The sequence below is a fragment of the Neolamprologus brichardi genome, chromosome 23, assembly GCF_056152115.1.
Source record: "Neolamprologus brichardi isolate AB-2024 chromosome 23, ASM5615211v1, whole genome shotgun sequence".
NCBI lineage: Eukaryota > Metazoa > Chordata > Actinopteri > Cichliformes > Cichlidae > Neolamprologus > Neolamprologus brichardi.
In genome coordinates this window covers 20,420,480-20,447,591 of record NC_142125.1, presented here as the reverse complement: position 1 = coordinate 20,447,591, position 27,112 = coordinate 20,420,480, and the positions used below count along the sequence as shown (strand labels likewise).

General features: G+C 39.7%; 3 protein-coding genes across 5 annotated transcripts; 1 reads left to right on the top strand and 2 right to left on the bottom strand.

Moving 5' to 3' along the window:
• Positions 1-5,838: 5,838 nt before the first annotated feature.
• On the top strand, positions 5,839-15,492 carry LOC102790191 (gap junction gamma-1 protein-like). Of its 3 annotated transcripts, none has more exons than XM_006800271.3 (6): positions 5,839-6,417; positions 6,797-7,174; positions 11,354-11,625; positions 11,715-11,940; positions 12,045-12,722; positions 13,879-15,492. In XM_006800271.3, exons 3-6 carry the CDS (start codon positions 11,386-11,388, stop codon positions 13,890-13,892), a joined length of 1,158 nt encoding a protein of 385 aa, XP_006800334.1. In that variant the 5' UTR covers positions 5,839-6,417; positions 6,797-7,174; positions 11,354-11,385; the 3' UTR covers positions 13,893-15,492. The 3 variants fall into 3 exon arrangements, with proteins under 3 accessions (XP_006800334.1, XP_035767720.1, XP_035767721.1); XM_035911827.2 differs by having other exon boundaries at positions 12,045-12,782; XM_035911828.2 differs by lacking the exons at positions 5,839-6,417; positions 6,797-7,174 and having other exon boundaries at positions 10,963-11,625; positions 12,045-12,782.
• A 777-nt stretch (positions 15,493-16,269) lies between these two features.
• inha (inhibin subunit alpha) lies at positions 16,270-20,427 on the bottom strand. The gene is made up of 2 exons (XM_006800272.1): positions 19,959-20,427; positions 16,270-17,221 (listed from the first exon to the last, which is right to left on the bottom strand). Exons 1-2 carry the CDS (start codon positions 20,257-20,259, stop codon positions 16,479-16,481), a joined length of 1,044 nt encoding a protein of 347 aa, XP_006800335.1. The 5' UTR covers positions 20,260-20,427; the 3' UTR covers positions 16,270-16,478.
• Positions 20,428-23,787: 3,360 nt separating this feature from the next.
• Positions 23,788-27,112, bottom strand: LOC102790776 (D-beta-hydroxybutyrate dehydrogenase, mitochondrial-like). The gene is made up of 4 exons (XM_006800273.2): positions 26,758-27,112; positions 26,134-26,286; positions 25,913-26,046; positions 23,788-24,177 (listed from the first exon to the last, which is right to left on the bottom strand). Exons 1-4 carry the CDS (start codon positions 27,110-27,112, stop codon positions 23,788-23,790), a joined length of 1,032 nt encoding a protein of 343 aa, XP_006800336.2.

Sequence of the window (27,112 nt, the reverse complement as noted above, 5' to 3'; positions counted from 1 at the left end):
CTGATAAATGTACAGTGGGGCAAAAAAGTATTTAGTCAGCCACCGATTGTGCAAGTTCCCCCACTTAAAATGATGACAGAGGTCAGTAATTTGCACCAGAGGTACACTTCAACTGTGAGAGACAGAATGTGAAAAAAAAATCCATGAATTCACATGGTAGGATTTGTAAAGAATTTATTTGTAAATCAGGGTGGAAAATAAGTATTTGGTCACCTCAAACAAGGAAAATCCCTGGCTCTCACAGACCTGTAACGTCTTCTGTAAGAAGCTTTTCTGTCCCCCATTCGTTACCTGTATGAATGGCACCTGTTTGACCTCATCATCTGTATAAAAGACACCTGTCCACAGCCTCAACCAGTCAGACTCCAAACTCCGCCATGGCCAAGACCAAAGAGCTTTCGAAGGACACCAGGAAAAGAATTGTAGACCTGCACCAGACTGGGAAGAGTGAATCTACAATAGGCAAGCAGCTTGGTGTGAAAAAATCAACTGTGGGAGCAATCATCAGAAAATGGAAGACATACAAGACCACTGATAATCTCCCTCGATCTGGGGCTCCACGCAAGATCTCATCCCTTGGGGTCAAAATGATCATGAGAACGGTGAGCAAAGATCCCAGAACCACACGGGGGGACCTGGTGAATGACCTGCAGAGAGCTGGGACCAAAGTAACAAAGGTCACCATCAGTAACACACTACAACGGCAGGGAATCAAATCCCGCAGTGCCAGACGTGTTCCGCTGCTGAAGCCAGTGCATGTCCAGGCCCGTCTGAAGTTTGCCAGAGAGCACATGGATGATACAGCAGAGGATTGGGAGAATGTCATGTGGTCAGATGAAACCAAAGTAGAACTTTTTGGTATAAACTCAACTCGTTGTGTTTGGAGGAAGGAGAATACTGAGTTGCATCCCAAGAACACCATACCTACTGTGAAGCATGGGGGTGGAAACATCATGCTATGGGGCTGTTTTTCTGCCAAGGGGACAGGACGACTGATCCGTGTTAAGGACAGAATGAATGGGGCCAAGTATCGTGAGATTTTGAGCCAAAACCTCCTTCCATCAGTGAGAACTTTGAAGATGAAACGAGGCTGGGTCTTCCAACATGACAATGATCCAAAACACACCGCCCGGGCAACAAAGGAGTGGCTCCGTAAGAAGCATTTGGAAGTCCTGGAGTGGCCTAGCCAGTCTCCAGACCTCAACCCCATAGAAAATCTGTGGCGGGAGTTGAAAGTCCGTGTTGCTCGGCGACAGCCCCAAAACATCACTGCTCTTGAGAAGATCTGCATGGAGGAATGGGCCAAAATACCAGCTACTGTGTGTGCAAACCTGGTAAAGACCTATAGTAAACGTTTGACCTCTGTTATTGCCAACAAAGGTTATGTTACAAAGTATTGAGTTGTATTTTTGTTATTGACCAAATACTTATTTTCCACCCTGATTTACGAATAAATTCTTTACAAATCCTACCATGTGAATTCATGGATTTTTTTTTTTTCACATTCTGTCTCTCACAGTTGAAGTGTACCTCTGGTGCAAATTACTGACCTCTGTCATCATTTTAAGTGGGGGAACTTGCACAATCGGTGGCTGACTAAATACTTTTTTGCCCCACTGTATACTGTCTGAAACAAGTCATTTTAAAGTAAATGGAGTAAGATTTAATTTATATAGCGTCTTTCAAAATATCTCAAAATTCTTCACAACCAAAATGCCAAAAACATATGAGCGAGAAGTTTAAAAAGATTAGTTCTGAGCTCATAGGTCACTGAGTCCACGGAGCTGAAGTTCTGAGCGAGAGAGCTCCAGAGTGTGGGAATCTTTAGTTCTGAGCATCAGCAGGCTCTGGTCACATGACCTCAGGGACGTGTTGGGGTGTATCGATGTAAAAGTCACAACCAGAATCTGAAAATGTGTCCTGAAGTTAATGTGAGCCAGTGCAATGGTGTGAAAGGACCCTCCCACTTACGGTTGGCTGCCTCTCGCAAAGTGCAGTTACACATGTCCTTCATGATACAAACGTCCCAGTGACTTCTGCCGCCACACAGTCTTAAACTAGGGATGGTTGATGTGTGGCTGAGATGACAATCGTATAGATCTGGGAGTAGAAAACAACCATCTGAAACTGAGTGTTTAGAACTCACTGAAGCCTTTGAAGGGATTAACTTGCACATATGGTGACCTCGTTATTTGAAACTACAAACTTTAATTTAGAGAAGAAAAGACAGCACATTATAATATTCTGCTTGGGGTTTCAAGTCAAGTCTTCAAGTCTTGATTGTTTAAGGATGTTTATGTTATGTTTCCCGTTAGTCAGTTGAAGCCAAACTGTCGAGCTTGTTCCTGTAAAGTGAAGCTTACTGTGAGTCCAAACCAGAGGCCACCAGGCAAGGTAGGCAACTGCTGGGGGCCCTTGGCCCAGCAGACAACACATTTTTATAATTAACTGATGAAAGTTATGAAATTTAGATTCAAAGAAATTTGGACGGGGCACTAGAAGTTATGCTAAGTTGTACTGAACTGCCCATTATTGTGCTGGATGTGCTGGATGTGCAGTCTGGTGCGCTTATTGTATTTTCTGTATTGTTAATGCAGACTTTGTGGTTTCATGTGTCATCATGTAAAACTCTAAATGGACAGTGCAGCCACAGTGCACATTAGTTTAATCATCTGTATTGGAACTATTACATCACATCTATCAAAAGAAAACAGTAAACCCTATAGATTGAATGCTGTCTGTAGGCAGGAGCTCAACGTAGAGCTGCTGTCCTTCCACACTGAAAGGAGTCAGTCGAGGGAGTTGAGATATAATTTGACTTGGACACCTCCTAGGCAAGTCGTCCTGGCCATGTCGCATGAGGAGGAGGCCACAGGACGCAGGACATGGAGAGATTAAATCTCTTAGCTGGCTTGGGAACTCTTCAATGTCCCCTTGGAAAAGCTGGAGGAGGTGGCTGGGGAGAAGGAGGACCTTTTTTGCTTAGATTGCCACACTCACAAGCTAGACTTGAATAAGTGGCAGAAGATGGATGAATGGGCAGATGGTAAACACCCAAGAAGACCGTTCAGAAGTTGAATTTGAGGAATTCTGTAAAACGTTTTAATGTTATTAACATGTTGTTATGAGTGCCTTATACTATATCCCTTACTATATCACTGACTTATTTTTCTGGCACCAGCAGCAAAAGAGAAAGATAAGGTGCCTACTCCAAAGGCTGATAATGCCACAGTATTGTTCCACATTTAATGTATTATATCGTAAGTGCACTCTACTCCAAAGAGTCCTCCTTATGTTGTTATCCATGTTTCTTTTTTCGTTTCAGTTCAGTCAAAAAATTGATATTATTTATTTATTTAAACATTTCTAACATAAAGACGATAAAGTCGGAGGTTGGAGGGGTCCACTGTTAGTATGTGCCCTGGGCCCCAACAGACTCTGGAATCACCACTGGTTCAGGTTCAGCTCTGTGAAAGTTAACCACCTTCAAGGTGCAGTTATTTTTTTTAGTCATTGGTGTTTTACATGTGCTGTGCACATGCTTGTTGAAGCACTGGACAAGCTTCAATTGCAGCCACGTGGCTGAGGAACCCATCTCTCTCTCTTTCTCTCTCTCCCCCCGATCCCTCCAAAACCAGTGAAGAGCAACAGGTTTAGCGTTCCTCCTATAAGTCTGATCTGATTCAAACAATAAACACCAACATATTTTGTGGTTGATTCCTTTTATTTACTTTTGTAATTTCAGGTGCCGTTGCAGAGGCTGCATACCAGCAGAGATGCTTGCAGCTTAAGATGTTAAAATGTGTTCCCAGCTGATATATAGAAAGGTTACAGCTCCTCCTTTCCCAGTCCACAAATTAAAAAGAAGCAAAGCAATTAAAGGTCATTAGGACTGCAGCTTCGGTACAGATGGAATCTGCGGATTTCAAATAACACTAACAATGTTAGCATTTGAACTGTACTGAAACAACTTGTGAGCTTATACTAAGGAGGTGTTGTTAGTTTGATTATAGTAATGAGTTTTCTAGTTCTTAAGCAGCTTCTTAATGGCTTATTAAAGAAAAAATAGCCTAGAAGGAAGCAAAGAAGAGAGGCACATAAAACATTTATGGTGAAGTTATACTGTACATCATTAATTCCACTTTATGGTTCTGATATGGCATCTGGGAGCATTTTGCCCACACTCACATTCCCATAATAAGCCATGCATTTCACATTTTTATTATCTTTCTCCATGTGGTAACCGTTTTCTGTTTCTGTTTCTCTGTAAACTCCTTTACAGTTCATTTTCTTCCTGAGGATCGGAGCCTCCTCCATCTTCTTTGCGAGGAAATACTGAAGACCCTTCTGCTTCTTTTTTCTTTCTGTTTTCTGTTTTTGGCTTACAATGTGGTGAAATTAATGATCCCAGAGCCTTGACTAACCCATGAGTCATAATCATTGCATGCTATGAATTTATGTCAGAAAGGTTTATATTTTGGGGAGGCAACAAAGCATCTGAGGCGAATACTTAATCACTGCCACAACTACGCAGGTGGGCTGAAATTAAAAGTGCTCTTTATTAGTACTGAGTCCCTCCCTTAATAAAGCTGTTAATATATTCTCTGCAGGGGTGTCAGCAGGAATTTTGAGTCCCGACAAAGACGTTGCCAACCCCTGTGATGAGTTTTTCGGAAACCGGCTAACTCCAGTGTCATTTTCTGCACGTCTCTTGTCATATTTTCTGCGATCCTGCATATTTCCCATTCACTTTAAAAGGATAAAACGTGCAGGCGAATGAGTTCATGCCTCCCTAACACCATATTTGAACAGCAGATGAAAGCAGGGAGAGGATAGTTAGTATGAAAGGGAGCTGGGATGGAGCCACGGCGCAGACATCTGGCTGGACTCGACTTCCCACAGGCTCCTCCAAACATTTCAGGTCCTCTGGTAAATCAGGAGCACTACAGCTGCACTGTGCATGACAGCAAGAAATCTGTTGTTTTGCCGAATGCTCGAGTCAACTAAATTCTTGGATGGTGGGCCTCCTCGTGTAAAAGCTGCAGTCACGCAGTGCTCTGTCAGGCCAAACTGTGATCCAGGAGGAGGATAATACAGGGGTCCTCAGCAGAAAGACAAACTATTACATTATGGTGGTGTTACACTCTGTGTGCTTTTGTTTTTGCATAAAACAAACAAGAATGTGAAGAGATAAGCAAGAATCGAACTGAAGAAATGTCTCGTGGTGTGTCTTTGGCCTTACTTAAAGGGGACCTTCCATGATTTTGAACAGCAAAAATCAGTAACAGTTGTCTAATCTTCCGTGACTCTCGGCGAGCTTTGAAGGCTTCTCAAAGTGATGTCATCTCAGACGAGAGTTTAGAAACCGCAGATACTGATCTTCGAACTGGACGTGAAGCTTTAAAGACACGGGGCACTTATCGGGAAATGAGGGTCTGATGAGAGATGCTATCGAACTGTGTTATGGGAAGGGTTGGATCCAGCATCCAACATATCTCTGCCCCAGTTCTGACCTGTGCTAATCTGTCTCACGTGAGTCCTCCTTTAAATGTGTGCCAGGTAATTAGGAACGCCTTTATGAAGGGCCATAAAGATTATAATGTTCCGATTTAAATGATTGCTTTATTAATCAGTTTATTTTTGACAGCTGCTTTACAAAAAGAAAGAAAAAATAAATGTAAACTATGTCATAATTTTAACTTATGTCAAATACCTATGTAACTTTATTACAAAGATAAATAATTACGGCGATTTCTATGGTAGCTCAGAGAGGTTGAATGAACTGCAACTTGGGAAAACACCAGGATATAGAAAAATGCTGCCAATGCACATAAAAAACAAAAGAAATAGGATTTTTTTTTTTTTGCAAAAGCTTAATAACAATAAAAATAATGATAATAATAATATAGAAAAAAAATTAAGTGTTTCTGGGGACAAAACTGCATGACCAGGACCAGACAGAAACCAAAACATGTGAAGGACACGCTTAAAAGAAATGAATCGTTTATTGATGTGGTGAGGAAGAAAAAGCTGAAGGTAAAGTGTGTTTTAATCCCATGATCCATGTAATACTGTAGATACATGTTTGCTATTTGCTCTGTACTGTTAGCTTGTCACTTCCCAAACTTCACAAACAAAAACAAAGTAAAACAGAAAAACAAAGTTGAAATCAAGTGATGTCTCTAAACAAGAAAAGAAAGAAACTGAGATTATGAATTCAGCCAAAGCAGCAGCTGGGAGAATTTCATGGTTTGATCCAGGAGGTGAAGATGTATCATGGCTGCTTTTGGACATATTTCAGGATGTCAGTGAGGCCGTTTGAAATCTTGTTCGCAGAGTTGGGACCACACCTGAGAGGCAGAGAAATGATTTCAGAGAGCCGATTGACCTGGAGCAGCATCTAGCTTTGTGCCTGAGGTAAAACTGTATTATTTTACCATTTCTATATCTCTGCATCATTGCATAGTCCTGTGCACACTTTGAGCTATGAGCACGCTTGTTACAAAATGCATCAATCTGATTGGTCAGAAAATCAGAACAATTTAGCTTGGTTTTAAAAAAAAGTATTGCTGTATTACTGTAAGGCCTTTACCTTTACATTGAGGCAACTCTTGTTGACATTTTGCATTAAGAATAGGCAAGTCCAAAAAATATTTTTAATGCACGAAATATTTGCACAGCCTTTCCAGAGAAATTATTTTCTTGTAATTACTTTTTTTAAACAGAATTTTGGGCATTTTTCGGCTTCCATACTAAGTGGCTTCCCTGTTGTGATATACCTTTCGTGTCCCTATAGAGACGGCGGTTTATCCGGGACATTGCAAAGACCTATAGGATTCCCCTGGTTCTTCACCGTGAGGGCAGAACGGTAGTCGGGCAGCTCAGGTTTCAGGGGCCTCCTCTTGTTCTTGAATGGGGCCGAGTTACGTGGAGGAGGTGCAGCAGGAGGAGGAGGGAAGCAGGAGCCTGCAGGAGTCGCAGACCTCTCTTTCTTTTGTGCTCTCGTTCGGGACCCCAACACATGGGGTCAACGCGGGCTGAATGGCTTCATAGTGAAAGCTGCCTCGGACGCAGACGGTCGGCGTGAGAGAGCGAGCGCGCGCGCTAATTAGAAAAACCTGGTGAAGCAATTAAGCGCGAGGAGAGAAGCAGCGCACCGATTGTAGTGCAGAAGGTGAGTGTTTGGTCTCGAAAAAAGTTAACTAGTGTCGTTTGGTTTTCCTTTTGGAGCTTAGCTGAAGCAGGCTGTGGTTTGTTTGTTTGTTTTTTTGTGTTTGGTACCCGAGACGTTTGTTTATTTATTTTAAAGAGCAGGGTTTAGTCTAAATATACTGAGTAGGTCCGCGTGGCGAGTTCTGAAGCTGTGCGTGCCGGAGTGTTAGTGGTGAGTCTTCCTATATTCGTCAGTTTTTAAACCAAGGGGAAAATTTTAACACATGGAGACTTTGTGAATAACGTCACAATTATTGCGGCTCGCAACATTGTGAGATCACACAGTGCAAGGAAAAGGTTCTTATATGTAAATAGAAGCTTTTTTTAAGGGAGCAGTTCTTGTGCTAATGGCTGTTTTGAACTTTCAGAAGTCAGACTCTGAACTTGATGGCTTCATCTTCTAAGAAGAAGAGGATTCTTGTTTCCCCACTGAAGCTTGGCAGGACTTAGTTTTCCTCCAGGAATGCCACAATTTCCAAAACAATTCAGTCTGACTCAGCAAAGCGTATTCGAAGCCTTCAACAGCTCCACCGTGGAGCTTTTAAACTTCCTTCCAGCTACACAAACCGACATCAATCATGTGCATTGACTCCATTTTCCACTTTAGATTTAATTTTTGTCCTTGCTCTCCTCAAAGTCAAACTCTATTGTTGACAGCAAAGAAAAAGATGTGATTTGCATTTGCAGATGCTGGATGGTTCTCCTCCTGCTGCTCGGATTGTATCGGGAGTCCATGTGCCCTCTGTCTGCTCCCTGAACCCTAAGAATCCCAGCTTTCTGCTTTTGGTTAGGCAGGAATGTTAACTTTCCCTTTGTCCAGATCCCTTCCCCAAAAAACTCTCCACAACCCACCCCACTCACAACTCCTGGAGAGCATAGTGACTCCTGAAGCAGAAAAGCCAGTAAATCTGGGTTTAAACCACATGAGCAAATAAGCTACTGTTTTTGTTGTTGTTGTTTGTATTTTTTTTTTTTTTAAAAAAAGCCGTCTTCAGTGTATTTGTGAGTCTGCACAAAATGCTCAAATTTACTCGAGCCTGATGCATGTTTGTCTAAGTCAAATGTATAGCTGAAAGGCGAATGTTTGGTTTCCTTGGTGTCTTTATCTGGAGGGGAGGGCAGTTTTACAGTGTGTTAACAAGGGGTGCTGTAAAGCCCCCTGAGATGAGTAAATTCTGTGCGTTTGCTGCTGTCTCAACTTATTTTTCCCCTCCCTGCTTCTTTTAGCTCGGCACCTCTAGAAACTCTTAATGGACCCTGAACATTAGCAGGAGCTGAACTCCCTTCTGGAGCAGTCCTGTGCAAAGTGAACAACAGCTGGAAACTTAAAACTATTCTGAGCCCGTGGCACAAAATTGCATTCCTCCTTTTTTTCTCTTCTTTGTTGTTTTTCTTTTCTTTTTTTAATGTCACCATAGCTGTGATGACAGTAAATTTTTCTTGTCATTCACCAAACACTCAGCAAAACTCACACATTTGTTTTCTGCAGCTTATTTTTCTTGAGGGGGAGTATGGGATGTTAGGAGATGGTGCAAGAGCACGCAAAGCATATTTATTTAAAAAAAATGTTTTTAAATGTGCGGACTTGTTTGGCATGTCTGCTTCGCCTTCGTAAATTCTGCTGGCAAGGTCACTGGCTTTTTCCAGGTGCTTGTTCAGGTGACTGATAAGCTTGGTTAGAAACTGATAGCAGGAATTCAGTGAGGTCAAACTGAAATCTCGGCTTCTGGCTTCTTGTTTTTTCTTTTCTTATTCTAATTAAAGGTTTTTCCTAATTACACTGAGATTAGATGTCCATTATTGGTCAGCCTGCTCGTGCCTTTCATTGCTTGAGAGATGCTTTTGGTCTGTGTGCGGTATTCTGCATATCAGGTCATGTCCTCAATACACACTTAGGCCAAACTGTTGCAATGCAAGAACAAGTTTCAGTGGAGGAAACCAAAGGCAGTGCTGCCCCGGGGGCGGAGGTTTAAAGGGATAAGTCTGCCTCGCTGAATGAATGCCAGAAAGAGGCTTTTAAATTTCAGCAGCAGCCTTTTCTCTCCTCCTCTGAGACCTCTTGGCTAATGTGCCATCTAAAGGTGGGTTTTATAACACTGCGTTGAGGGTAAAATGGATATCACCAGGCAACTGGACTTGTCTTTTGTTTTTTGTTTTTTTTCTCTTTTACCACAGTCAAATTTGTCAGTTTTGGAAAACCAAAGTGTATATTTCCCAGGGATGTGAGTGTGATGCCCCTTCTTTAGTAGATGAAGCTTGTAATTTTTTGTTTTCAAAATGTAATTCTAGATTCAGGGCGACGCTGTTGCAGTTCGAAATCTGAAGGGATGATTTCAGGGACCTACTGTCTGGAAGTTTTCATAGCTTTGGTGTGGCTTAGTCTCGTGAGACTGAGGCCTTGTTAATTTTTTATTTTTATTTTTTTTGTGGGATATTTTTCCATTACGCAGGTCAGGCTCGGGCAAGCCACTCTAACCATTTTTCAGTGTCAGAAGGTGCCAGGGTTGGAAAAGAAGGATTTCACAGAGGACTGGATGATGAACAACACGTCTGAGTGTCAAATGCTAATCTGAGGAGACAAGCCTACAGATGCCTGTAATGGCTAAAGGCTGATGCTGTTGCAATGAGTCATGAAATGCTGCTTATTTTCTTTGCTACACCCTGTGGTCTAAAAGCGTAATTGTAAAGACGAGCAGTTCATAGAGTCCCTTTTTCTCATCCTCCTCCCCCTCTGTGTTGGTTTCAATCAAATGTGTTTTGGAATAAAGTTATGGTGGCATTTATAGCTTTTACAGTGTGTCTGGTGCCCTGTTTGGTCAAACAATACCCTCATCACAGACTAGACTGATCCAGGATGTGTTTTGAAACTGAGTTCAGTCAGGCTTTAGCCAGAATTGGAGGGGAAAAGCACAAAGCTAATCTTATCTTGATCAGTTATTAAACTGCTACATCAAGTCTAAATTTTATTTCCAGCTGGCTGCTAAAGCTTACAGCCACTGCTGTAAGACTTTTTGCGCATTACTTTTTGAGTATTTGCCACACTTGAAGGAATTTAAAAGAATAGTTTCTGGCGCAGAGTTGGAGAGCAAATTCCTAGATCTAGTCACTGCTATAATATCATAATTCCTGCAGCCTGGAGCCACAGCAGGTCTGCTCAGAGCTAGCTGCAACTTGCCAGTTGCCTCTTTGATTCTGATTAAGCATCTCCAGCTTGGCGTGGCAGTGAGGTGTAGGAATGTTGGTTCTCGAAAATGCTGCTAGGGACTAGTGCACTCTGACCAACAAGACTGATCCACATTTAAAGACCTGTATGTCTGACCTGGGTTTAAACCACCTTTATGGGCCTCGTGTGAGTTGATACCAAATGTGTGGCTTTTGTTTATTTATTTATTTTTTAAGATTTGTTGTGGAGACTTTCTTGGAATACCTGCATTTCCAAATGCATGGTTTTAATCTCCTTTTGGGCGTGAAAGCTTATCATTTGGTTTCTTCTAGTGACTTTCGGTTGAAGTAATGCTTAAATATTTAACTTAATTGAATAAGAGCTCGAAATGTCTATTTTCCGTACATACAGAGGTCCTTTAACAAGGATGCGAAAATTGTGAATTAGCTTTATTGTTTAAAGTCATCACATCTTATCTGCTGTGGGCGCTCAACAAGGCGTTCCCATTATTATTATTATTATTATTATTATTATTATTATTATTTTTATTTATTTTTATTTATTTTTCTCTCCCCTGAAATCAGACGTCTGTAAATGTAATGTTTTGTCAAGCAAAACTGTATAACCACAAACTGTGTAAAGGTCTCTGGTAAACAAACTGCACTGATATTCGAGCAGCTAGAAACTGATTATATTTTCCACCCATTTAAGAAAAATAAACTGTTATTGAAATAGTTGGATTACATTTCTTTGGATCAGCCTATAATTATTCAGCTAAATGTTTTGTATTTAATGATAAACATCTGCTGTATGACCATCTGTCCACAAAGGCTTCTTTTAGTTGCTGTGATCCTAAAATAAGACATGCACAAACCTCACAGATTCACAGGCTGCTGTTTTTGCTCACTTTGATTTTTATGAATGCAAAACAAAGTTTTCCCGTCACTTCTCAGTCTCATGCTTTTGTTTTGAACCCAGAGCTAACTTAGTGCTCCAATCACCTTGGCACCATGAGTTGGAGCTTTCTAACCCGTCTGCTGGATGAGATATCCAACCACTCCACCTTCGTGGGGAAGGTCTGGCTGACTGTGCTCATCATCTTCCGCATTGTGCTGACGGCCGTTGGCGGCGAAACCATCTACTATGATGAACAAAGCAAATTTGTCTGCAACACACAGCAGCCTGGTTGTGAGAACGTGTGCTATGATGCATTTGCGCCGCTCTCACATGTCAGATTCTGGATCTTCCAGGTGAGCTATAGCAAAAGAAGGCTGTCGGTGTTTATTTTACTCACACAAAACAGTACTGTTAATGTCAACATGCATACATTTACCTCCAGGTGATCATGATCACCACCCCAACCATAATGTACCTTGGATTTGCCATGCATAAGATCGCCCGCATGGAAGAGACGGACTTTCGGCCGGGCCCAAAGCGGAAGAAGAGGATACCAATCATCAAGCGTGGGGCTGCGAGGGACTATGAAGAGGTAGAGGACAACGGAGAAGAAGACCCAATGATTGCTGAAGAGATTGAACCAGAAAAGACAGACAAAGCAGAACAAAGTAGGGCAGCAGTACGTCTTTCACAAAGCATCTTTAATGTTCTGTGTAATAGATTACAACCCCTACTTGATACTAAGTTGGCTTCTAATGTTTCTGTTTTCAAGGCTCAGAGAAAAAACATGATGGTCGCCGGCGGATCTTGCGTGACGGCCTGATGAAAGTCTATGTGTGCCAACTGCTGTGGCGCTCTGCCTTTGAGGTGGCCTTCCTTTTTGGGCAGTATATTCTGTACGGCTTCGAGGTGATTCCCTCCTACGTCTGCACTCGTTCTCCGTGCCCGCACACGGTGGACTGCTTTGTTTCCCGTCCCACGGAGAAGACTATCTTCCTGCTGGTGATGTACGTCGTGTCCTTTCTCTGCCTTCTCCTCACCATCCTGGAAATCATCCATTTGGGTATCGGCAGCATCCGTGACACTTTCCGCAGGCGGGCCACCCTCAACACACGCACCTCCCGTCCACCGGCCTCACGCTCGATGCCTACAGCTCCACCAGGATACCACGCCACCATGAAAAAGGAGAAAATGAAAGAGCTGAGGGACTTGCCAATGGGTGATTCTGGGCGAGAGAGTATTGGGGATGAGGGTCCCTCGTCCAGGGAGCTGGAGCGGTTGAGAAGACACCTGAGGCTGGCCCAGCAGCACCTGGACCTCGCCTACCAGGTGGATGAAGGAAGTCCTTCACGCAGCAGCAGCCCAGAGGTGAACACAGCTGCACAGACTGCTGCAGAGCAGAACCGTCTCAATTTTGCCCAGGAGAAGCAAGGAGAGGCGAGCGAGAAAGGTAAAGAAGACGCTCGGACCTCCATTCGACACACTGAATTTGACACAGATGAACCAGGAGGTAGAGTTCAGCCTTCAATAATCAAAACCAAATCATTTATTCATATAAAAGGCCAAACATTCAGCTAAATGTGGTTCAGGTTTCTCAAAAGTAAGAGTTTGCCACTCTTCTGTTTTGTATAACTGTAAATTAACATCATTTGGGTTTTGGACTGTTAAAAATTGAAGAAAATTAGTTGCAGCTCTAAACCATGGAGAAAATATTTGGAAGAGGAGTATTGCCAGCATATAAAAGTACTTTTTCTATAAATAAATTAGGGCTGGAAGATGTGATTAATCAGCTAAAATCATAGACTCTGTGAAACATGTAGCCACAGTGACCTCACCCACTGGTTTGTGGGTTTGCATTTTGAAGCCTCAACTTTAGCTTTATGGCTGCTGCCATCTTGCTTGTCTTAAGACTGAAGTGACCATATTTGGGCAAGATGGTGGAGTGCTAAGGTATTAGCTAATGCTAGCGAGTTTGGTTGGAAAGCTGCACATGGAATCCAGCGGTGCATTGCCCAGTCTGGGTTAGCTTCTAAGTGACCTAGAGATACAATATTAGATTTTAACTTGGCAGACTGAAGCACAGATTATAACAGGTTGTGAGTACAGTTAACTGTACAAAGTAATTATTTACCAGGTGATTGCATCATTATGATGATGATGGCCGCCGACTACAGCCGTCTTCTTCCACCAAAGTGGTATTAAAACAATTAAGTAGTCCTATCATGACTTGGAATAGTGTGTGGGGTTTTTTTTTTTTTTCCAATGGGCCTCAAGTGGCAATTGGAGGAACTGCAGTTATAGAGATCCAACCCTTCATTGTTGGCTTTCCATCATTTAGTTGCTTGAAAATTTGACCAGTCAGCACTCTAAAATTCAAGGATGGCACTAACCTTAATATTTGGCACATGGAAACCAGAGAAGAATATTGAATCTTTCTACTTCCAGCCGATTATGTAAATACAGGCTTAACTTTGGACTTTATGTCAGATTTTTATTTATTTTTTGTGGTTTATTTCCTACTTTGGTTTGACCTAAAAACATCAGAAAAAAAATCTATTTTAAGTGAACATGCATGCTTAATAATCTCTGGTCTCTTTATCTTCTAGGGATACATGCCTGAGTGTGCTTCCTGCCTCAAATGTCTGTCCTTTCATTCCTACTGGCCTTAAACACATGGGGGAAGCACATATGGGAATGCAGTCAGACCACTGAGGGAGACCGAAGTGTGTGTAATATGTGTGCGTATGTTTGTGTGTGGGGATGAAAGAAATGTGCCTTTCAGTATTAGAGGTCAGTTGAAAACAAAGAAATGCTGACTGGGCTGTGTTGTGACAAATGGTTAATTTCCACGACTCTAAACTTGAAAGCTTGCCGACCTACATCCAAACTTTGACTGTGCCTTTGGCTAGACCTCGTCTACCCCATGTTTTTTCGTCATCTGTGTTTTGTTGCATTGCAATAACCTGTCCATTTAAGACCACGCAAGGATTATTGTAAGCTTCAGCTGAGTGTTTTTTGTTTTTTTTTTTAATTTTTTTGTTTGGTTCACAAGAGGGAGGCTTTTTTTTATTTTTATTTTTTTATTAATGTTTCTGAATGTTGATGTCTCACTTGGTTGAAGCTTATTGGTCTCAAATCTTAAACATGACCTTGCGTTATGTAATGTTTTTGAATATGTGCAGAAGCTTGTTAAGTGGGGCTTAACCTGTAACTGGATGAGTCATCTTTAATTTAAATGTTGGGAATTATTGGTGTATTAGCCAGAAGTCATTCGACTTCAGAAATGTTTGACAGAAAGATTTTTTTTTTTTTCTATTTCTTTTCGAAGCCTATTTACCCAAATCAGCCAAAAATATTTACCTGGGAAATGCTTGAATTCTTAATCAACAGGAACCGTTCCACACATTTCCAACAATCATCTTTGTACAATCATTTTACCGGCCTTTTTAAGTTGTTTTTTTGTTTGTTTTGTTTTTTTGACCAAACGCTGTAGGCTAGTGACATTTTGTGTAGAAGGAAGTGTTGTTATGCAAATACCACCTCAGCATTTCAATGTTAATCCTTTCCTAAATTATGTTCTAAAACAAATATTTAGTGTTTGTTGGGGCAGAAAGTTGGAAAATAAATTCACTTTTTGTGGTTTTTCATGCTAACTGGCTAGAAACATCTGTTTTCTGGGGCACTGTCAAACATGTAATTCCACCCTTGTCTTTACAAATTTACATTCTTCTTTAGTGAGACATATTTTCCGTCCTTGACATGCAACCTCTTTCTCCTTCTCCTTCGTGCTGAAACACGGATACCTTTGTGCATCCCGGGAAAGAAGGAGGAAGAAAAGCCAAGCTGAGGAAAGGATGACAGTTTGCTGACGCACAGACTGGTGCCATGTAAACATGTAATCTTCAACTCACCGTGAGATTCCTTCCTTCCCTTTTTTTTTTTTTTTTTTTTTTTTTTTTTCCCTTTTGTGTGTTCAGTAGCTTTCAGTATTCATACAGTTGAAACGTTTTCATAGTCAGTTTTATATCCTGGAGAACAAAGTGCAGATCGCCAAAGAACTGTTGCTGTATTCTTATAATCATCTCACTTCCAGTTTTGCTACTTATTTCGAGGTACGACATTCAATTTTGAGTATAGTACTTTTTTTTTCTATTGCAAGTTTTGTAGTTATTGTAACTGTAGAGATTATTTTGTCTTCAGAGTAAATAAATATATTTGAAATGGTTTACTCCTGTCCTTGATTTGATTTCTTTTTTTAATAATTGTTTAAACCTGTGGTTGAATTGCAGTCTGCTCAATATGTATTAACATGTTAATTTATCAATGAAAATGAAAATGTATTGGATTGTAAACACGAGTGACATCTGTTAGTTACCCTGACATCTACAGGGTAAGTAATTATTGGTCAGTCATACTGTTTAAGGTAAAATGATGGGTTTTAAAGTATTCCTACTATGCCCTCCAGAGGAATAATCAAGAAATGGTTAAAAGGGGTTCAAATGAGCTCAAACTATTTCAGTATGTCACTTTGGTTTATAAATAATAATAATAATAATAATCTTCCAGTGGCCCAATAAGGGAAGAACTCGATTTTCCCCTTCTCTCCTAAAGAAAATATTTGTTCTAATTGTCTCATGATTTAGTCGTTAAATTGGTCATTTCCTAATTGATGGTGATGTTATTGAATCTATTTACCTTTTTATGTGGTGTGCTCAATAGATAAATTAAACAAGGAAATTTTAACAGCTCCTAAAAGTTAATCATGTCATTGGACATTTTTACAATGTTCAATTTATTTAATTTACATCAGTAAGGACTTTAATTGATGGTGGTTAAAGTGTTCCTAGAAGAAGTATCTTAAATTTTATTGACTTTAATTTTTAGCACATGTAGAACTATATCTTACACTTCCTTGTATGACTTTGTTGAATATTGATGTGAGGTACACTAAGCAGTACCAGTGAAAGGGTGAACACATTAAACAAACAAAATCCGCTAAATAACACTTTAATCAAGGTTAACATATAAAGTGCAATCTGTTGTGAGGCTTATGTAGCACACACCCAAACTAGAGAACAATCAGGACAAAATTGTAAGTGAATAAGACAAAATCAAGTTTAATAAGAGCAGTAATCAAATTTCAACTGTGACTTGTAAGTAAACTGAAATCTTTTATTTGGGTGAACTGGCCTTTAAGGTCTGATGTTCAGATACATGTACACTCTTCAGGTATAATGTTAGGCAAGGTCTCATACTTGAATGAGTATCCACCATCAGATGTCGTGGTGATCCTCAGGGACCTCATGGTCCCCGGGACGGGAGCGCAACACTGAGTGATCCCCAACATTGCAGTGGTTTGATCCCCATCCGAGCAGTTTCCGTGACAGTAGTAAAACGTCAGCACTTTCGGATGGACGATCCAGTTGTCCCACCCCAGCTCCTCAAAGCTGATGTCGATCTCCGCTCGGTGGCAGTCGCTGTGTAGAGGCCTTTCCTGAGAGGGCCGCTGCAGAAGATAGATGGCAGAGGGAGACCAAGGAATGGTCACTGCTGCATTGCGGGGTGACCGGGTAGGTCCACGAGGTTGAACATGGAGGTGAAGAAAGGGCATCTTGTCTGGTTCTCCCGCGTGGCACTGACAGGCTGGACAGTGGACCTGAAGAAGAAAGGGGCCTTCGGAGACGAGGGTCAGCAGGTTCTGATCCAGATGGTAGGTAGTCCATCCATCAGAGCTTGAATTTGATGGAGCCTCCGCTGCCTGGAGTCGTTCTAGTACTGTGGTTACAATGAAAAGCTGGGCGGAGGAGTTAGCTGTGACTGCTTCGCCTGCAAAGAACCAGAAGTGGGCTGACGTGACTACAGTGTCCTGGCTGTTGATGGAGGGCTGGAAGTAATATGTCATATGTCTGTTTGCAGTTTCTCCCTGAGCTGAGTCCGATTTGGTGCAGTCTGCAGGGAGACATCAGATTAAAAAAAACAAAACAAACAAACATCTGTTAGCCTCCTTAACACTTTCTTTCATCTCCAAGCACAAAGTGAAATTCTTCACAGTGAACAGCGGTGATGAAGATGTGTACAGCACATCACAGTCACTGAAGAAGGCACTTGGCTGAGTGACGAAACGTTTCTCCCACTGAAAACGCTACGTCCAGATGAACAGAATCAACTTTTGGTGATTTACTTACCTAGATGATTGAGCATGCATCAGGACACTGACAGGTATGATTACTAATTTGGATTCAGCATGAACTTCTTTCAACCTGAGAGGACACTAACATGTTTATTTCAGCCCAGTATAAGGTTATTCTTTGACAGTTAAGTTAAACCCCAAATTACACGTGCCCCATCTACACACATTTATTTAAAAAAAACTTGTTTTCTACTTGCCTTTTATTATTTAAAAAACTGCATTGTGTTGGCTTTATTTATTTCCTACATGTAGTTAATGTGTCTAAACATGAGTTAAGTTTATAAAAATTAAGTGTTGCAGATAAAGTACACAACTCTGCCAGTTTACTGCAACATAAATATAAGTAAGGCTGCATTACAATATGCAGCACTGAAATTTAAGCATTGTTACCACCTAGGAGGTTGTGTTTTTAGTAGTGTTTGTGTGCATGCATGCCATTATGTCTGTAAAAACAATGGCTCAAACAGTTGAATGAATTCTGATAAAACTGGAGGAGTGTAAAGTGGGATTAACAATCCATTAAAATTTGGCTTAAATGCCCCATTGTCTTCAAGGTCATCTTAATGATTTATTGGTTGAAAATTGATAAAAAGCCTTATGACTTGATAACTATGATTCTTACAAGTGTGGTGTGTCAACATATAGAAAGTACCGTATATATATTTAAACATTATGCCACATTTGACCTCTGACCTCTCCTTTAAGGTCAAGTTTGATTGATTTGAAGGTCAAAGTGTTAATAATGCTAACAAGAACCATTTAAAATGACAAGCGGTTTTTACTCTGACCACACTTACTGATATGATACTATGCTAAGTACTGTCATACTATTATGACATGTACTATTTTCCTGTATTTTTCTTTTAAACTTGCAAATAAAACTTGCAGTCACTTAATATTTATTACTAAGCATTTGTTTATAACAAGTGTCATACCCATATAAATAAATAAGTAATCAGAATTATGTCAAGTATGTTAAAATGGGTTTAATCAGAGTAATTAACAAAAGCCTCCACTTTTCACTTGTTTTTACTGCTCTAAAAAATTCTAAAGTACCTTTAGAAAAAGCACAAAGAAAACACAATGAATTTTGTTTAGAAGAAATACTGTCCAGGGAGTGTGCCACCTCGGCAGACAGCACTTCAGGGCGAGTGCCATTAGTTCCATTACATTTTAGAGAAGGCAAATATATTACTAATGTCTCTGAGATTGCAACTCACACTATAACAGTGATGGATAAACAGCACTGGCAAACTTTTTTTTTTCTTCCAAAAATCCCATATTTATTAATGGAAACTTTAGAGCCAACAATCCGTTTCACCCTTTTTTTGAGGTGTTCTAATTTATTTTCAATTAGACAAGAATTATCATTAAAGGTGATCAGGTGTGTTCAAAGGTTAACAAAATAAATTGACTTTTAATTCACATACAAAGAGTAATATAACATAAAGCTTGAGGAACTTCAGTAAAGGGGATGAATATCAGTAGATCAGGTTAATTTTAAACAACTTACTTTTGTGTGTATTTTGTGAGTTTTTGAAACTTTTATACACTCTATGTTGGTTGTAACAGAGAGTGTATAAAAGACAGATGGTGCTGCCACCATGGGGTGAAAAGAGAACATTACACATTATTGATTCTGTTTGTGGCAGCGGGCCATAACTAATACGGTTTAAGGAAGGAGCGAGGGGCCATATAAAATCTGATTTAGTGCCATGATTGGCCCGGGACAGACTTTGGACATTGCCCTGTCTAAGGACATAAAGACTAAATCACATATATGTCTATCTAACTATTATTTGTTTTATTTGGAACATGTAAATATATCTAAGATAGCAGAAAACATTGTCTGAGAAGCTTCTTCAGTTCTCCTCAGAACTGAAGAAGCTTCTCGGATGAGAGGTGAAACGTCTTCAAGCAACTTAAAGAAGTCCAGACGCTTTTCTTTCCAAGCTCCTTAGAGATCAGAATACATTGTAAATAGGAAAATAAAACAAAGTTAATATACTGAGTTGTTGTGAATGTCTCTATATTTTACACAATTTAGATGCTTGGAAAGGAGTAGGATGAAGTTTACACTTATTTGATCCCACCACCCTTAATACTATCACATAATTTTGATTATTCAGTGTATCTTATTATCTTACTACCTGGCATTTGGATAAATGCAATTCTGCTGCTCATCATATATTTTTTTTACTACTAATACAAATGTATATTAATGGATGTTAAAAGAAGTAAAAATATATATAACCATCTATAATATACAAATAGTAAACTTTGCAAGGAAATTTTGCAGAAAAATTTTGCAAATAATGGCATCCTTATGGTTTTCATTTAGAATAAGATCTATTAAAACTTAAAGTCAATATGTATCCTTATACTGTTTTATTTGTAAGAGTAAGAGGACATTTTGACCTGTTGATCGATTTAAAGACCTGTGTGGAGTTTTAGACTCACTCCACTCAAACAGATAAGTGCAAAAGAACTTCTCACCTGAACCCGGGAACAGAATTATTTGCGATGAATCCTGGTTCGGACGGGTTTGAGGATTAACCCATGATGTTCTGCTTGTCCTGTGGGCCCTCTGGTGCAGGTGCCTCGTATCAGGAGGTACCCTGTCTGCATCGGGACCTTGCAGCGTGCTCAGAGGGGGTTCTTCGAGCCCGAGACCTTCCAGAACCCGTACTTTGAACCAGGATAGCACAGCCCCACGGGACAGCTCCTCACCCATGCAAGCTTGAATCATACCATGGATCCAAAGAGGACCCAGGATGAGGACAGTACAGGACACCATGACTGTATATCTTGAAACTCTTGATAAGAGGAAAAAAAAATCCTTAAAGTAGGCGCAACTATTGTTACAGCTTCAGAGTCTGCCTTGTTTGTCTGGTTACCTCTAGAAAATGGATTCCCTCCTGTTGCTTTCCCTGTTTTCTAACATATTTGTTTTGTCTCTGCGTGCTATCTGCCTCTGAGGGAAGTCTGTGAAGTAAGGCATTCTGCTGGTGAAACAAATGGAAGATAAAGAGTGACCTTGACGGATTGGATGTTACACACAGTAACAGGGGAATGTGTCTCTGTCTGCTTCTTTGTCCTACTCAGTTGTTTCTGGGTAGATTGGTTTACTTTAATCTTCAGCATGCAGATAAAAACAAATAAATGCCACAAATATATAAACTTCTCCTTTTTTATTTGATGTGAATTAAATTTAGGCATCTGTCAAGACATTTCTCCTCTCAGATTTCTGTATGCTTCCATGTTGCACACTCTTACACACACACAAACAGCAATACATTTTGAAATGATAGGAAGTAAATTGGAAATCCTTTCAAAATTAGGAATAAATCTACCTGTGATCACTAAATCTGTAGTCTGGCATTAAGCTGAACACACACACCTGTCAAAAACAAAATGCCTTTGTCTGCGCCTCTTTATCTGACTGACCTTGAATCCCTGTCTGGGAAAATGTTTTCCTTGGTTTAGGTTTGAGGAGAATTTATAACCTTTAAACAGGCCTAAAAGCAAATTTTCACAGTAGTTTTCTTTTAAAATAGGCATATTTGATCATATATGATCCAGGCGATAGGTTTGTTTTGCTGGTTTTTCTTTTTTTGCCCTTTGTCACCGTTCCTCTTCCCCGCTGTTTTTCTTTCCCTCTTTCTTTCTCCCTTTTCTTTCCCCCAGTCAAGTCTGTCCCGTGTGTAGTAAGTGAAAATAAAATAAAATAAACAATAAATGCAAAGGTGAATCAAATAGACCAATACGGCAAGGCCGGGATGGTCCATTTGGTAAAGTAAATCCACTGGGCATCTTTCTTTGCCTTTAGACAATAATTCTGATGGCAAAAGAACCAAACAGGACAGGCGGAAAAAATAAAATAAATAAAATAGGCATATTTTCAATCAGTAAAGCTTTTATTTTGAGCAAATGTTAAGATGTGAAAGTACAACCAAATCCGTGAAATGATGAATAGAATGAAAACCCATCCTAGCCCACCGAGGAGCTTTAAGAGTAGTGCACCTCAAACTCCTGGACTTAATCCCGAAGCAGGATAGGAGAGATCTTTTTTCAACAAACTTTTAAAATAAGCAATAAGGGAAAATGCAAGCAAAGAGTTTTCCACAAAGTCTTGCAGAAATGGCAGATATCTGACATAGTGCATTGCTAGGTGGGTATAAAATGGATCAAACTTTTCCCACTGCTTTATCCGTTTGAAAATCAGCTTTTATTTGTGTTTGGGATCATTGTCCACGCCCAAATATTTCCAAGTTTCAACTGTCTATCTGCTGATTTGAGTTGAAGATTGTAGCATTGTCTTAACACACGCTTTAATGTTCCACAACAGGAAGCTGTCAAAATGTCTGCTTTTATAGAGGAGCTCACACTTGCTAATGGTCATAAAGGTGAACATAAATGGGCACTTTGACATCAACATCACGATGTAGTCACAAAACATAGAAGGAAAGGACAGCCTTGATTTAGCAGATTTTTCCAGGTTTAGAAGCTCAACTTTGGTTTTCTGTCTTCTTTCAGGTGAAAGACTAGATATATGTGGGACCTTCAGATTGTTCCTGCCTCTGAGACTCTCCGGGATGATATAAAACCAGACTGGATGTTAAAAACATTTGTCACATGCTCTAAGAGTATGTAAGGAGAGATTAATCAAAGCTTAACTTTCAGTTATTTGCAACAGAAGATGGTAGGAAATATTTGGATGTATTTAAGAGAATATTCATTTATTCAGTAGTATTAGTTTACATTGGCAGTTTGAGCTCCATAATTTTAACAGTTATAAATTAAAGATAGAGCTGAAATGAAGAATTACTTTTATTATCTACTGTTTCCTTCATTTAATTATTTTTTAATAAAACAAAAAGATAAAAGAAAGAAGAAGAAAAAAGATATTTGATACATACATACATACATACATATGTATATATATATAGAGAGAGAAAGAGAGAGCGAGAGAGACAGAGATTTTTTTTTGCGTAATCTTGAATCTCGTGTTCACAGTACAAAAAACAAAAAACTTCATTTGCTTCTCTTGGTTTCTGAACACTTATTCTTTCCAATTTGCTTTGGCACTCACACACTGGTTTGTTAACATGTGACGTCAAGACTCATCAGCAAGTGTTTGTTAAAAAAAAACAAAACGTTTCTTTGTGTGTCTGTTAGTAATGAAAGAGTAGTGGCTGACTACTCTCAGCTGATAATGAATTTGTCTGTGAATGAAAGCATTGACGGCCAACATGGAGACCGAACCTATGACTTTAGCATTAATAAGGTATGCAGTTATACAACATGAACATTTTCTGTGTTTCAAAAGGTGGTGGTATGAAACACATTACTTCATTAAAAAAAAAAAAAAACCCTAGTATGGGCATTAAACTCATGCCCTGTTAACACCATATGATAACAATCTGAGCTAAGTGGCATACTGGGACTACCTTTTTCAACTTGAGAAAAATGTGTGCTTATACAGAAATATTTCAGTTGGTACCAATGAAAACAACCATTAAATGGATAAACCCAAATCTTGGATGCTCCATTTTGCCTACTAATCAGAAGGTAGCTGTGTAGTTCATTCAACGAGTAATGTGGATGAAACAACTGAGAATGTTATACTTATACAGCCATTGTTGTATTGCTGAGTCAGCTGGGATAAGTAAAGGGAATTTTATGTTAAGTTTTTCTTAATATAACCACTGTAACCTTTTGACTTTTTCTACTGAAACATTATGTGTGAAAAGCCTAATTATGTTTACTTAATAGCCATTAATTAATTAGAGGTTGCACTATCGTTCTCAGGCATAAAAGAAGTCCTAAACCTAGCATCCTCTTCTGTCACACCGGCTCTCTGTATGTCCGGTATCCAGGAATCTACTCTGTGATCTTTGTCTTTTCCTCCTGCCTGGCAGCGCCATCTTCAATATCCTTTGTCCAATATATCCACTATCTCTCCTCTGCATGTCCAAACCATCACAATCTTGTTTCTTTAACTTTGTCTCCAAACTAGCTTCATTAACTCTTTCCCATACCTTCATGGTATGATGCATCAACTTTATCCCTCTGTAGTTACTACAGTTCTGCATATTACACTTGCTGCAAATCAGTACCAGTACACACTAAAATCTGATTTAGTGCCATGATTGGCATTAAGCTGAATACTGGGTTTCAAATGTCTCAAGATCAGTCTGTTTCATGAGGCTATATTTGTTTCATACCTTTTATTATTGTTATTAGTAGTATTATTACTTATAAAGCCATAAATGTTGTGTATTAAGTCCTTAACATTTTTAAAGACAATAGGAAGAGCTTAGTATTACAGATAGCTATTTTGTGGGTCTCGCTTAGCATAAAGCATTTCTTTTCTGCATCTGTACATTGAGCTGAGAGAAAACACAGCATCAGCCAGGAGGGTTGGCAGAAATGGGAAGATGCTGAAGAAAAACATCTCCATGGTGGAGACCAGCAGGTATCTGTGTTTCGGCCGAGCAGATGTGACCGCGTGCAGCATTGCTGCGATGACCGGATCGGTGTCCTTGAATCCCACCCTACATGTTGACGTGAAGTAGTCATTGGCCAGATCAATGTACTCTCTGCCAAAGATTCGTTTTTTCTCATCATCCAGTTTGTTCCAGATGTCCAAAGCAGTTTTCCTCTTCAGGATGTTAGTGGCTTGGCCAAAATTACCTGGCTGAATGATGCTGACCTGAAAGGGAGTTTATGTTCAGTTAGTCCATTTACAGCGTTTTTGTGTGTATCTGTGTTTCTGTGTGTGTTTTAATTTAAACAACAAATCCATGACATTTATGAAAGATTATTTGCATTCCTGATGAAACTTGAGCTAGCTTAGCATAAAGACTCGACTAGGAGGAAAGAGTCTTCTATCAGGTATTATTAAATCTTGGTGGGTGTTCACTGCAATCAGTATCAATTACTCCAACTCATGGATTCCTGTAAACCCATAACTTGTTTTCTCACTTCTATTTTTGTTGGGTTAGACCAAAAAGAAGAAAGGGATTAGGCAAACTTTAGATATACTCCAATCAATTTTCTATGATATACACTATGATGTCATGTTTGATCACAATAATCTCAAAATTAAGGACACAGAGCTAATATTTTTACATTTTTAAGTAAAGATTTAGGTTTCAAGAGAAAAAATGTGGTTTTGAAAAATGGCAAAGCTTGCCATGTTCAAGGTTTCTGCCCTGGACTCGTTCAAATGGTCACAACGTAACAGGTAAACACATGGTCACTTAGAGCTTCATGTCTGTTAATGAAATACACATTAACAGACAAACAGTTTTGAGCCACCCCTCATTTGTTTATATTTTGTTTCCAAGAAGCCAAAATTTTCTGTATTTTTTTCAAAGTGGTCTTGATCAATAGCTTGCTGGACTTTCTAAAGGTCTTTCAAAGTTTTTTTGGGAGGGGGCATTGGTTGCTGTTTTAGTCATCTGTGGTCTATACGTAACAGGTAACTTAGTAAACAACCAGGTTTAAATTGCATTTAGAGGCACTATGTTAATAGCTGCCCCTTGCAAAAACACATTTAAGGACAAAAGGAGAAGTGGGAGGCCTTTAATAATCCTACAGCAGATGAAAAGCATCTTAAGAAATAGGAAAAAAAAAACACCTAATCAGAAACGTTCTCAGTGGAAGGCTGGCTGTCAAGAAGCCATTCTTATTTAATGGAAAGAGGGAGAAAAGGCTGAAAGGCTGAGGTGTGAAAGTTACACAAGAACTGGACTAAAAAGCTTTGACAACTGTTCTGATGGAGTGATTAATCCATATTTGACATTTTTGGTTCAAATGGCCATCATTTTTACAAAAGTCAGGAGAGTGGTACAACAGTGACTTTCTTGATGCATGCTCAATCATCCAGGTAAGCAAATCCCAAATAATTGATTCTGAAACCTGCAGTCAGCTGGGACTGAAGAAGTCACTTGGATAAGTGAAAAAATGTTTCTCACACTGAAAATGAACAGAATCATTTTTTTTTTTTGGATACAACAGTGAGTGTCTACAGCCATCTGTAAAACAGGATGGGGGCTCTGTCATGGTTTGGGGCTGCATTTGAACCACTGGTGTAAATTAATAGAATTATGAACAGAATCAAAGCAGCCAAATTGTTCTGTGTGTTATACAAGTGTGAGAACCAGATGTTTCTCTGAATCCTGTTCTTAAAAGCAAAATAAATAAACATTGGAATGAATTAGAATGTGATGTCCCACAGCACTGGTAAAAACAACTTTGTACAGTGTAATTAAAATAAAAAAAATTCAACTTTACTTACTCAATGAACCGTATTCATAGAAAGACTTCGTTCCCATTCCCCTCACAGGCATAACATTTTATGTACCACAGAATTACTAAATTTTCTACTTCATGCTTTACAGTGTCATGGGATGTTTTTGTGTATCTTTTCACCCATGCGGTACCTTCACGCCAAAACTAGCCATTTCCACTCTTAAGCAGTCAGCAAATGCCTCCAGTCCTCTCTTTGACACACTGTATGCTCCCATGTTCAAGCAGTAGAAGAAGGAAAAGATGCTTGACACAAAAACCATCCGACCTGAAAACATTACACAAGCCTTTATTATCCATAACGCCACTACAGTATAAATGTGAGGACAGTAATGTAGCTACACATGGAACTCACCTTTGCTGGCATGAACCAGAGGTAGGAAAGCGATAGATGTCCTAATGGATCCAAACAGGTTAACATCCACCATTTTTTGGAAATCTTCAATAGTGCTCCATTCGATCTCGGCCCAGTCTGAGATCCCAGCATTGTTCACAACTGCCCACAGACCTGACAAACAATAAAATCCCACTGACCCTACTTTTTTCTTTAGAGAAATGTAGTTTTAAATGTGCAATAAAAAACGCGCAACATGTTGTCATGGATAGACCAAATAGACTAGAAAGTTATTTTTTCCCACACTATTTGTCAAATTTGTAAATGTTTTATTTCTTGCAAAAACAGCAACTGAACTGGCCTTTGGAAAGTTGACCTCACAAGCTAAAAAAAATTAAAAGATTGGATTTACTGTGGATTCAAGACTTTTCATAATTCACCTTTGCCTTTTAATCTATAACCATCATTGAGATTTTACCCTTACATATTTAAATACAAACAAGTCAAGAACTTGCATGAGATAAAGAAAAGTCAAAAGTTTGTCTTTTCTTTATCTATGGAAATAAGCAAACAATAAAATACAATTTTCTCCTTTTTGCCATGGCTAATCTTTAATACATTTTTTCCATTGAGCTAAACTCCTACCTTTCTCTGGCAGGTTCTCCTGCACCATTTTCTTTGCCTGCTGCAAGTCTTCATCCCTTGTGACATCCAACTTGAGGATTTTCAGATTACTGGAGCTCTGTCTGACCAGGCTCTGGGCTCCAGCTCCTCCTGGAGACAAACACCCAGCAAAGACCACAAACCCCTTTTGGTCCAAACAGCGAGCCAGGTGGTGCCCGAAGCCACTGTCACAGCCTGTTATCAGCACAGCATGGCCACAGCCGTCCAACACATGGTTGGAGCGGCAGCTGGACATAAGCTTGGAATAGATGAAGAGGAGGATGGTAGTGATGGGGATGATGCTGACCATTTCGATGAGGAAGAAAATGGTGATCAT